This window comes from Lagenorhynchus albirostris, chromosome 10 (genome assembly GCF_949774975.1).
Source record: "Lagenorhynchus albirostris chromosome 10, mLagAlb1.1, whole genome shotgun sequence".
Taxonomy (NCBI): Eukaryota; Metazoa; Chordata; class Mammalia; order Artiodactyla; family Delphinidae; genus Lagenorhynchus; species Lagenorhynchus albirostris.
The window spans coordinates 40,029,245-40,042,015 of record NC_083104.1 but is presented as its reverse complement, the minus strand read 5'-3'; the positions used below and the strand labels follow the sequence as shown (position 1 = coordinate 40,042,015).

At 40.9% G+C, this 12,771-nt stretch overlaps 1 protein-coding gene across 19 annotated transcripts in view; it reads right to left on the bottom strand.

Moving 5' to 3' along the window:
- The window catches only part of MAP4 (microtubule associated protein 4), a 171,370-nt gene that overhangs the window by 47,700 nt on the left and 110,899 nt on the right, over positions 1-12,771 (bottom strand). For 18 of the 19 annotated variants that reach the window (XM_060162066.1, XM_060162071.1, XM_060162074.1 and 15 more), the window contains 4 exons: positions 11,773-11,895; positions 4,889-5,002; positions 1,970-2,104; positions 376-1,407 (listed from right to left, as the gene is read on the bottom strand). In XM_060162066.1, the coding sequence (XP_060018049.1) occupies positions 376-1,407; positions 1,970-2,104; positions 4,889-5,002; positions 11,773-11,895 (1,404 nt within the window). The remainder of the gene's footprint in view (positions 1-375; positions 1,408-1,969; positions 2,105-4,888; positions 5,003-11,772; positions 11,896-12,771) is intronic. The other variant, XM_060162077.1, reaches the window with a different exon arrangement.

The window sequence follows — 12,771 nt, the reverse complement described above, 5'->3', positions numbered from 1 at the left end:
AAGACAAAGATGCTGCCCCTCATGACTAGAAGCAGGGACTGTTTGCTGATGGCAACAGCAGGGAAGGCAGAGTCTATGGATAAAGATACAAGTAGTTAGGTAGACGAGTGAGTGGAAGTTTGTGAATGTTCTCTTTTATTGCTTCAATCATCTATAAGAAAAACAGGAAGATGAGCAGAGAACAAGCATGGAGAAGGTGTTGGCGGTTGGAGGAGGGCAAAGGTGAGAAAGAACTGTTCAGGGGAGCAGGAATGTGTTTAGACTTGCGAAGTACAGTGTGACTGTCTTTATTTTACCTGGCATGACGTTTGTCCCTTACCCTTCTGGAGGCTACACCCTTGTACACAAATACTGCAAGTAAGCATAAGCCCATACCTGCTGATATCATGAGAGGAGGTACAGCTGACTGTCCTTCATCCTGGAGAGATTCTAACTGGGAATCCTCACTTGTTTCTTCCTGTGTCCGTGCAGTTTCCATGTCCTTAACAGGAACTGGTGCCACCTCTGCTTCTGAGGATGCTGCAACATCCTTGGCTGGAACCACACTGTTGGCCAGGGTCACCTCCGTTTGTAGGGGTAGAGCCACATTCTTGCCCAGGGCCATCTCTGTTTCTGGAGATGAAACCACGTCCTTGCCCAGGACCACCTCTGTTTCTTGAGGTGGAGCCACGTCCTTGCTGAGGGCCATCTCTACTTCTGGGGGTGGAGTCATGTCCTTGACTGGGGTGACTTCTGTTTCTGGAGGTGCAGCCATGTCCTTGACTAGGGCCACCTCTGTTTCTGGGGGTAGTACCGTATCCCCAGTCAGGGCCACCTCTGTTTCTGAGGACAAGGCTACCTCCTTGGCTGAGGATATTTCTGTGGATGACACAACGTCCTCATCCAGTGGCACCTCTATTTCTGAAAGTGATGCTACACCCTTGGGTGGGGCCGCCTCTCGGTCTGTAGGTGGTACCATACCCTCAGCTGGGGCCAAATCCATTTTTATAGGTGGTGTCCTCTCTGCTTCTTTGAATAGTAGTATGTCCTTGGCTGGGGTTACCTTTGTTTCTGTGGGCAGTACCATGTCCTTGGCCAAAGACACATCTGTTTCTGTGGGCAATACATTGTCCTTAACTGGGGTTGCCTCTGTTTCTAGGGGTAGTACCACGTCCTTGACTAAGGCCATATCTGGTTCGATGGATGATTCCATGTCCTTGGCCAGGGCCACATCTGGTTCGGTAGGTGGTTCCGTGTCTTTAGCCAAGGCCACCTCTGTTTCTGTGGCTGGCGCCACATCCTTGGCCAGGACCATCTCTGATTCTCGAGATGGTGCCATGTTAGCAGCCTTCAGTCCCATCACCATTTCCATTGCTTTTGTTGGTGCTCTCTCTTCTGCTGATGCCATTTCTACCTCCTTAGCAGGCTCTAAGGGAAATAAATTGGACATTTAGGATCCATCATTGTCTGCTCATAGCTCTTCATTCAAAATTTACTTTCTTAGGGCACAAGAGTATCTAGCTTTTGTGACCATAACATCCTAAACATAACTAAAAAGCTGTCCACTTAATGCATTTGTGCCTACTCTTCGACAGTCCTAATACTTAGAAGAATAGAATACTGGCAGAACAAAGAGTGGAGGAGGAAAGGCAAAGGAGAGAAAAAAACACAGGTCCAAAAAAATCAACACAGGTACACAATTAGTGTCAGAAAGGGAACCTGTGGGACATCAAGAAAACCCCCCAGAGTTCTAAATCTGCCCTGAATTACAGAGGGATTGTCTTTGCCCACTGGCCCTAAGTGTTGTATTTCAACTACAACTTAATTCCTCCAGCTTTGAAATCAGTAATTTAAATTTAAAAACATCTGTGACAGTTGTGAAAATTTTACCTAACTATACTGCTGCACAAGGCTCAAAAATGTTTGATGCTTTATATTGATTATTGATACTGTAACTATTAAGTGATAAACAGGGATCCTAACAATGTACCTGCTGTAGGCTGCAGAGGCTGTGTAATGGCCTCAGGGGAAATGAAGGATTCTGAATGTGGAGGGTTTGGAGCTTCCACAGGCCACCCCTGAGGAACAACAGCTGCAGGAGCAAATGTGTCACAGGGAAACACACCTAATATTGAAACACAAATACATTTTTCAGACTCAGTCAACACTGGGGAAAAAAGACATTTGATATTTAAAACCAGCTTTATATATTGCCATAAAGACATAGGCCAAAAGGACCAACAAGAAACAAAGCAAGAAAGTTTTAAAGTAAAAACCGCTGACATTCTCCAGGTTTTGGCTAATTGTTAGGCTGCTGCCCTGCTGATTGACACTGACTGGCCACCTTCTACAATGTTTTACAAAGATTCAAAAACACCAAAGAATAGGGAGGGTGGGAGGGAGACGCAAGAGGGAGGAGATATGGGGATATATGTATTTGTATAGCTGATTCACTTTGTTATAAAGCAGAAACTAACACACCATTGTAAAGCAATTATACTCCAATAAAGATATTAAAAAAATAAATAAATAAAAAATAGCAAAGGACGAGCTCTTGCTCCTACATCACAACCAACAGAACGCAACATACAGTAAGGGACAGTGAATCAATTCCTCATCTGTACAGTGAGATTAACATACAACCCTTTCCAACATTAGAAGACACTTTTGTGAAAATGCTTTGTAAATTATTAAGAACTAGACAGATGTAAAAGCATTATTATTATGCTGTCCTCTGCCAGACCTAATATCACATGGGATTTAGTATCGCCTGGTCCTTGCCATCAAGATTATTACAATTTAGCTAGAGAGGCAAGATAGACATATATCAAATAAAGTAAACTGTGTAGTATGGACTAAATGCTATAAGAATTTCAAAAGAACCATGAGACCAGCACAGTCACAGAAGGCTTCAGAGGAGAAGCAAGAGCAGGAAGAGAGGGGAGAGTAGTCAATTTCAAGGATGGAGAGCTCACTGAGCAAAGAAAAGAACGAGGATGCCAACAGGACAAGAATGTTTCTGGGACTATGAGATTAGTCTGATTCAAACAGATCTTGTATACCAGAGAGGGAAAATGGGATTAGAACAAACAGTAGAAGAAAAAATCCAGAAAACCAGAGAATTTAGAGAAAAAAAGTGTGTGTGGGGGAGCTGTCTTAAGGTCTTAATCATAAAAATGAGACATGAATACAGAACAGGGAGTCAGATGATCAGGTATATTCAGAATTAATTTTAAAGGAGAGCAGGAAGTCTGACAGGCGACCACTGAGGTGGTCTAGGCATGAAGTGATAGGGGCTTGCATGGCGTAAAGCAGAGGGAGCAGAAAGGAAGAGAAGAAAGATGCTGTAAAGAAAGAAGTCAATGCAACTAAGTGACTGCCTAGGTAGTGAGCTGAAAAAACAGGAGTCAAAGCCAAAATCAAATCAGGAGACTAGATGGATTGCATCAAAGTCAACTCATTTAACATCCTTCTTGCAAGAGATCATCAGGCCAAAGAAGAGCATAAGTGAAACATACAACTACTAGCCAGGATCTTTACAAATACAAAATTATAAGCATTATTTGAAGTGGGACTTACTGATGATGGGTACTGAAGGAAACCAGAACATGTTACCCCAAAATATGCCCCTTTGACATAAAAATTTTGAGCTGAAGGCAATTAAGCAAACAACAAATTGAGAAAAAGCTCCTCCCTTTCTGCCTGAAGGCAGGATATAAATTTTCCTTTCACTGGCAAGAGACACTTATCAGGCCAGAGAGGGCACCAAAAGAATATGCAAACAAACCTGACTCCATTAGTTCCCTCTCATATACTTACCTTCCCGAAGTATGACTCTTGGAAGTGTAAAACTGCTTTCCTTTATCCTGTCATTTCTCTACAAATTTAATATTCTTTGTTGAGGATGCTACACAAACTGAATTTCTTTCTTTTTTAAAATAAATTTATTTATTTTGCTTTTTTGTTTATATATTTTTGACTGTGTTGGGTCTTCGTTGCTGCACGCGGACTTTCTCTAGTTGCAGCGAGCAGGGGCTACTCTTTGTTGAGGTGCGCCGGTTTTCCTTGCGAAGCATGAGCTCTAGGCACATGGGCTTCGGTAGTTCTGCCACGCGGGCTCAGTAGTTGTGGCTCACAGGCTCTAGAGCGCAGGGTCAGTGATTGTGGTGCAAGGGCTTAGCTGCTCTGCAGCATGTGGGGTCTTCCCAGACCAGGGCTTGAACCCATGTGCCCTGCATTGGCAGGTGGATTCTCAACCACTGTGCCACCAGGGAAGTCCCAAACTGAATTTCTAAGCTACACCTTTGAGTTACTTTCCTCCCATGTGATGTATGTTGCATGCGTTAATAAACTATTTGTTTTTTTCTTATTAACCTGTCTATAGAGTCTCAACTGAACACCAAAGATGGGTAGAAGTAAAGTTTTGCCTGCCCTACAGTACCTTGGCCACATTCATGTTAAGTTATACAAAACCAGGAATGAGGAAACTACTAATTGATAACTAAGATCTGTTTAACGTTTAGTTTACCATGTACCAGAAACTATGCGAAGTACTTTTACATAAATTTTATTTCATCAACACCACATCTTTAAGGTAAGAACAAGTGGTGGCCCCATTTTATAAAGAAACCAAAGTTTAGGGAGGACATAACTTGCAGAAGGCCATGAACTAATAAAAATGTGGAGACAGAACCTGGCCCTAGGATATAGGATTCAAGATCCCATGAGAGGAGGTGAGCTGAACCTGAGCAGCCCAACTATGAATTCTCTGTGACTAATCTAGAAGGAGCCTTGTCAGAGCCAGAGCCCCTAAACATGACTTTGCCTAGTGATTCACTTCAAAGGTGATGGGTGAAAAGCCAAATTAATTGATGGAGTTAAGAAATAAATCCAGCTGGAGAAGTCATACCATAACTGTCTTTCAGGGGATCATTTTGTTCTGCAGATGCTGAAGCACTGGTTGTTCCACTGGGGAGAAAGAGCAAATCTTCCAGGCTGTCATCATGGTGCATCTTAAAGGGATCTGGAATAAAGAAGGAATTTAAAACTCATTCCCATTGAACACAACTAGAAAGATTATCATTCCTTTTTATCCTCTGATGAATACTGATTAGCTACATGTGTGTCGTCAACAGTGAGTTAAATATGTTGAGATAATATGTGACTGAATGTGGTAGGGAATCAAATATTCATTAATTCACTTGAGACAAGTTAAAAATACATAATCTCATATTCTCTAAGATTTAATTATCTAAATCAGACAGCCAACAAATACATAAAACTAAAACTACAACTAATGCTCGAGTCTATAATATATTAGGAGGTGAGAGTACAAATATAAACTTTCAATATGTATTTACAGAGCAGACATTCATTTTAGGTTATTAAAAAAAAACACACACACACAGAACAAGTAAAAGAGACATTTTCACCTCCTGTGGAGAGCATGAAGAAAACTGCATTTCAAAAGCTGTCTGAATGAGACAAGGTGAACTGCTGGTACCTGGAAAGAATGAACTCTAGACTCAGGAGTTGGCATGAGTAAAGGCACTGAAAACATCAGGTAAACTCTGCACCTTCTTACATGAAAAAAGAGCAAAGCCCTTTAGGCCAAGCAAGAATTCTGCTCTCCAAGGAGGCCATCTCGAAATGCAACACACATCTGAATTAGCCTGAAAGTTTATAAAAACACACTGCTGGGCCCTAAGAATCTGCATTTCTAACTAGTTTCTCAGGGAATGCTAATTCCCTTTAGGCACTTCCATTGTCAGAGGCAGCTGCACTGAAGTCCAGGCTTTAAGTGAATGTTCATTCCTGTGGCTCTGAAGCAGCTGCCCCTCCCTCTTACAGTAAGGGATTTCAGGCTTAGGGGAGAGCACGGCACTGCAGAATATGAACGAGCAGAAAGGAAACTGAGAAACTGCTGGGGCTGGAGGAGGCCCCAGTGCTGCTGCTTCAGAACAGCAGAGGAGCTAGAATCTAGACAGATTAGAAAGCTTCATTCTCCCCAGTCTTAACTTGGTTTGGGGTACCTGCTGCTTGCTCTGCCTCTCACACTTCCACTGAAGGAAAACAGGACACTTAAACCAGCAATGAGAATAACTGTTGTATGGTTCGCACATTAGGAGGGGAAGAATGCTAAATCACATGTAAAAATCAAAGATTTCTACAAAGTTCTGTCATTTATTCATTACTATTTTACTAGGTGCATATGATATGGCAGACCCTGTGTGTTCTAAAAACCCAAAGATGTATAAATCAGGGTTGAAAACATTTAGGAGATGGATATACTTTAGTTCAAGTCAAGGAAGGTCTTCACTTGAAAAATATTTAAGCTGAGCGCTAAAGAACTGAGTGGTTGCGGGACAGAGGAAGACCTTTTCTTTCTCTACCTACATACATTCCCTCTCTTAGTGATCTCATCCAGTCTCACAGTTTAAAATTCCATCTATAAGATGATGACACTCAAATTTGTATCTCCAGTCATCTCAACCTCTCCCTTTATTTCCTGACTTCTGTATCAAACTGCCAACACTTAATGTATAAAATAAAGCCAAAATGTAACCTGTTTCCCAAATCACTCCTCCTACAGTCTTCCCATCTCTGATGGCATTCTATCTTTTTGGTCCAAAACCCTGGAGTCATCCTTGGTTTCTCTCTTTCATACACCACATCCAAGTCGTCAGGAAATCCAGCTGACTTGACCTTGAAAATGTTCCCCAGTGGGCTTCCCTGGTGGCGCAGTGGATAAGAATCTGCCTGCCAATGCAGGGGACACAGGTTCGAGCCTTGGTCCAGGAAGATCCTACATGCCGTGGAGCAACTAAGCCCGAGCACCACAACTGCTGAGCCTGGGCTCTAGAGCCCACGAGCCACAACTACTGAGCCCGCATGCCACAACTACTGAAGCCTGAGCTCCGCAACGAGAAGCCACCACAATGAGAAGCCTGCACACCGCAAAGAGGAGTAGCCCCCGCTCACCGCAACTAGAGAAAGCCCGTGTGCGGCAACAAAGACCCAACACAGCCAAAAAATAAATAAATAAAATGAAAAAAAAATGTCTCCCAGAATCTATTTCTTCCCCACCTCCACTACAGTTTCTCACAAGGCTGCAGTGAAGGTACTGCCCAGGGCTGTGATCATTTGGAGACTTGACTGGGGCTGGAGAACCTGCCTACATGATGATGGCTTACTCACATGGCTGTTAACTGGAGGCTTCTGTTCCTCCCCACGTGTGCCTCTCCACAGCAGCAGCTATCGCCAGGGTGAGTAAACCCAGTGTGACCAAGACAGAAACTGTAGTGTCTTTTGTAATCTAATCTTAGAAATGGCATACCATTATTTCTGCCATCTATTCTATTGGTCACATAGCCCAAGCATGGTACGATGTGGAAGGTGACTACACAAGGGTGTGAATACTAGGAGGTGGGGATCACTGGAGCCATCGCCCTGAATCAGTAATTAAAAACTACTCACAAAGAAACGCCCTGGCTGAGATGGCTTCCCTGATAAAATCTACCAAATATTTAAAGAAGAATGAAAATCAATTCTTCACAAACACTTCCAAAAATATTAAAGAGAGGAGGATACTTCCCAACTCATTGTATGACACTAATATAAAACTAGACAAAGACATCTCAAGAAAGGAAAACTACTGACCAGTATCTTTTCTGAACATGGATGCAAAAGTCCTCAACAAATATTTACATATGTGCCAGCATATAAAACTCATTATATACCATGACCAAATGGGATCCATCTCAGGAATGCAACATTGGTTTAACATCCAAAAATCAATTAATGGAATACATACATAACAACAGAATTAAAAAAATAAAACCACATGATCATCAATAGATGCAGAAAAATCACTTGGCAAAACCCAACACCCTTTCACGATAAATCAAACACTCAACAAATTAGGAATAGAAGGCATTTTCCTTAATCTGATAAACGACATCAACAAAAACCGCACAGCTAAGACCATGCTTAATGGTAAAAGACTGGATGCTTTCCCTAACTAAGACCAGGAACAAACAAGGAAGTCTGCTCTTGCCACTTCTATTTAACATTGTACTGAAGGTTCTAGTCAGGACAATTAAGCAAGGACAAGAAATAAAAGGCAGCCTGATTAGAAAGGAAGAAGTAAAACTTTATTGTAGAGGACATGATCTTATACGCAGAAAATCCTACGGAATCAACTAAAAAACTATTAGAACTAATGAGTTCAGCAAGGTTGGAAGATACAAGATCAATATACAAAAACCAATTCAGATTCAGAAAAATCTGAAAATGAAAGAAAACAATTCCATTCATAAGAATAAAGAACAATAAAATATTAGGAATAAATTTTACAAAAGGGAGTATAAAACTTACACTCTGGAAACTACCAAAATATTGCTGAAAGAAGTAAGGTATAAACACATGGAAAAACATTCTAAGTTTAAGGATTGGAAGACTTAATATTGTTGAGATGGCAAAACTCCCCAAATTGATCTACAGATTTAACACAATTCCTACCAAAAATCCCAGCCGATTTCTTTTTCTTTTAATTAATTAATTAATTTATTTATTTTTGGCTGCATTGGGTCTTCGTTGTTGCCTGCGGTTTTTCTCTAGTTGCGGCAAGCGGGGTCTACTCTTTGCAGTGGTGCACAGGCTTCTCATTGCGGTGGCTTCTCTTTTGCAGAGCACAGGCTTTAGGTGTGTGGGCTTCAGTAGTTGTGGCATGAGGGCTCAGTAGTTGTGGCTCGCGGGCTCCAGAGCGCAGGCTCAGTAGTTGTGGTGCACAGGCTTAGTAGCTCCATGGCATGTGGGATCTTCCCAGACCAGGGATCGAACCCATGTCCCCTGAATTGCCAGACAGATTCTTAACCACTGCGCCACAGGGAAGTCCCCCAGCTGATTTCTTTATAGAAATTCACAAGCTGACTCTAAAATTAATATGGAATTCCAAAGGATACAAAATAGCCAAAACAATCATCAAAAAGAAGACCAGGGCTTCCCTGGTGGCTCAGTGGTTGAGAGTCCACCTGCCGACGCAGGGGACATGGGTTCGTGCCCCGGTCGGGGAAGATCCCACATGCCGCGGAGTGGCTGGGCCTGTGAGCCATGGCCGCTAAGCCTGCGTGTCTGGAGCCCGTGCTCCACAACGGGAGAGGCCACAACAGTGAGAGGCCCGCGTACCGCAAAAAAAAAAAAAGAAGACCAAAGTAGGTAGACTCATACTACTCAATTGCAAAACTTACCACAAAGCAACAGTAACCATGACAGTGTAGTACTGGCATAAGGACAGACATACAGAACAATGGAACAGAACTAAGAGCTGAGAAACAAAACTGTATATCTATGGTCAACAAATTTTCAACAAGGGTGCCAAGACAATTCAATGGGGAAAGAATAGACTTTTCAAAAAATGGAGCTGGGACAACTGGATATCCACATGAAGAACAATGAATCTGGACCCCTACACCTTTCACCATACACAAAAATTAACCCACAGTGGATCAAAGACCTCAATATAAGAGCTAAAACTATATAAAATTTTTAGAAGAAAACATAAGGATAAATCTTCATGACCTCAGATTTGGCGATGGAGCCTTAGATATGACCCCAAACCTTGAGCAACAAAAGAAAAACTAGATAAAGTGGACATCATCAAAATTAAAAACTGGGCTTCCCTGCTGGCACAGTGGTTGAGAATCCGCCTGCCGATGCAAGGGACATGGGTTGGAGCCCTGGTCCGGGAGGATCCCACGTCCCGCGGAGCAGCTGAGCCCATGTGCCACAACTACTGAGCCCATGTGCCACACCTACTGAGACCCATGCGCCTGGAGCCCATGCTCTGCAACGGGAGAAGCCACCGCAATGAAAGGCCTGCGTACCGCAGTGAGGCGCAGCCCCTGCTTGCCGCAGCTGGAGAAGGCCCATGTGCATCAACAAAGACCCAACGCAGCCAAAAATAAATAAATTTAATTAATTAATTATTAAAAACTTTTGTGCTCCACGGACACTACCAAGAAAACCAGAAGATAACCCACAAATTGGGAGAAAATAGTTGCAAATCATAAATCTGATAAGCGTCTAATATGTGAAATATAAAGAATTCTTACAGCACAACAAAAAGATCAACCAATTAGAAAATGGTCAAAGGATCTGAATACACATTTCTCCAAGGAAGATATACAAATAGCCAATAAGCACATGAAAAGATAAAAAGATAATCAACATCATCAGCCATTAGGAAAATGCAAATCAAAATCACCACAAGATACCATTTCACACCCATTAGGTTACTATAATTGTTTAAAAAGGGAAAACAAGTGTTGTCAAGGATGTAGTGATTACAAACCTCATAGGTTACTGGTGGGAATATAAAATGTTGCAGTTGCTTTGGAAAACAGCTTGGCAATTCCACAAATGATTAAACAGAGTTACCATATGATCAGCAATTCCAATCCAGGTTACATTCCTTCATCTACACAAAATCTTGTACACGAATGCTTTAGAAAGCATTATTTACAATAGTTGGGGAAAAAAAGGGGGAGACCAACCCAAATGTCCATCAACTGATGAATAAACAAAATGCAGTGTATCCATACAAAATATTACATGCCCATTTAAAGAATGAAGTTCTAATCCATGCCAAAAAATGCATGTACCTTGAAAACACTGGGCCAAATGAAAAAAGCCAGCCACAAAAGACCACATATTAACATGATGATTCCATTCATACGAAATGTCCTGAATAGGTAAATTTATAGAGACAGAAAGTAGATTTAGTGGTTGCTTAGGGCTGGGGTGGATAAGGAGATGGGAGTGAAATCTAAGGAATACTGAGTTTCTTTATGAGGTGACAAAAAATATTCTAAAATGGACTCTGATGATGGCTGTACATATATGTAAATATAATAAAATCCACTCAATTGTACATTTTAAATGGGTGAATTGTATGGTATGTGAATTACATCTCATTAAAGCTTTCTTCAAAAATTATGTATATCTGGGACAGCTAATGACTGGAGAGTGGTACAGAACATCAAGTACTAGAACATCTGGAACCAGTTATGGGCACCTTTTAAGTTAGATAGCAAAAAAGAAACCATATATAAGTGGAAACAAATAACTTGAGCTCTCAACCTCATTAACTCTGACATGGAGGTATCAACTACTGCTTTGAGGTGCTTCTGCAGTCCATCCCTCCCACCACTTCCAACTCTAGGCAACTACAGATAGGCTTTTTTTTGTCTCTATAAATTAGTTAGAATTTTATACAAATTGGGTATAAGTTTTAGTTTTCTTTTTTTTGTCAAATGAGGATAATATATACTTGGCAGAGTTAGGTAAGAAACGCAGATAATATGTATATTGAGGCTCTAGTACTGTGCCTGGCACAAAATAGGCATTTGACAAATGGTGCTATTAGTACTATAATAATTCCTTTTGGAAGAACTAAGGTTCTAAGGTACTATTGATCATTTAGTCCTCAATGAATATGAATTTCAGCTTTTTACTCAAAACAGGTTTTGAAGGGGAGAAAACAAAGGGGTACCTGCCTCAGAAGAAGGGATAAATAGAAAGGAGAAAGGGTCAACTAAATGTTCAGGGGAAATAATTATACCTTGGTTGTGCTTTACAAGCCATATTTAGGCTGAAATGTTTTATCTCATTTACTGGTGGGAATATAAAATGTTGCAGTTGCTTTGGAAAACAGCTTAAATAGTGGTGATTGTGGCTTTTCCATGTTTATGTCATAGTTCACATTCAGCAGTCACAAGCAAGCCTTGAACTTACCAGTCTGGATAGGATTCACCACTTGCTCGGGTTCAAAGCAAAAGTTTGTATTTTCTGGCCAGTTCTGGCTGTTCTGATATCCCTGGTAGGCCATTTTCTCTTCAAGGAATTCAGTTGGAGACCCTTCAAATAGAAACAGGAAACAAAAGTTATAAGGTACCACTATTGACATCTGATTATTTTTGGCTTTTGTAAATAATGCTGCTATGAACATTCAAGTACAGGTTTTTGTGTGGACATACGTTTTCAATTCTATTGGGTATATATGCTCAGCAGTTGAACTGCTAGGTGATACAGCAATTCTATGTTTAACATTTTGAGGATCTGCCAAACTTTTCCATAAATGTATATAAATGGCTGTACCAGTTTATAATCTCACCAGTAATGTCTGAGGGTTTCAATTTCTCCACATCTTCACCAACACCTACTATTATCTTTTTTTATTTTAGCCATTCTAGATATGGGTGTGAAGTGGTACCTCATCATGGTTTTGATTTGCATTTCCCTGATGACTAATGATGTTATGTATTATTTCATGTGCTTATCTAAGGTCACTTTTATGTTTTTCTTCCCCAAAGAAAGGTTTATTCAAATAATTTACCCAATTTTAAATTAAGCTACTTGGTTTTTTCATTATTGAAATGTAAGATTCACTTTCTTGATGATGTCCTTGGAACACGAAAGTTCTTAATTTCAATGAAGTCCAGTTTATGTACTTTTTCGGTCATCTGTGCTTTCAGTGTTGTATCTAAGAAACCACTGACTAATCTAAGGTTACAAAGATTTATGCCCATGTTTTCTTGTAAGAGTCTTATAGTTTTACCTCTTACATATACGTATATGATCCATGTTGGGTTAATTTTTTATATGGTGTTAGGTAGGGGTCTTAACTTCACTCCTTTGCATACAGCTATCCAGTTTTCCCAGCACCATTTCTTGAAAAGACTGTGCTTCCCCCATTAACTTATCTTGGCACCCTTGCTGAAAAATGTAAGAGTT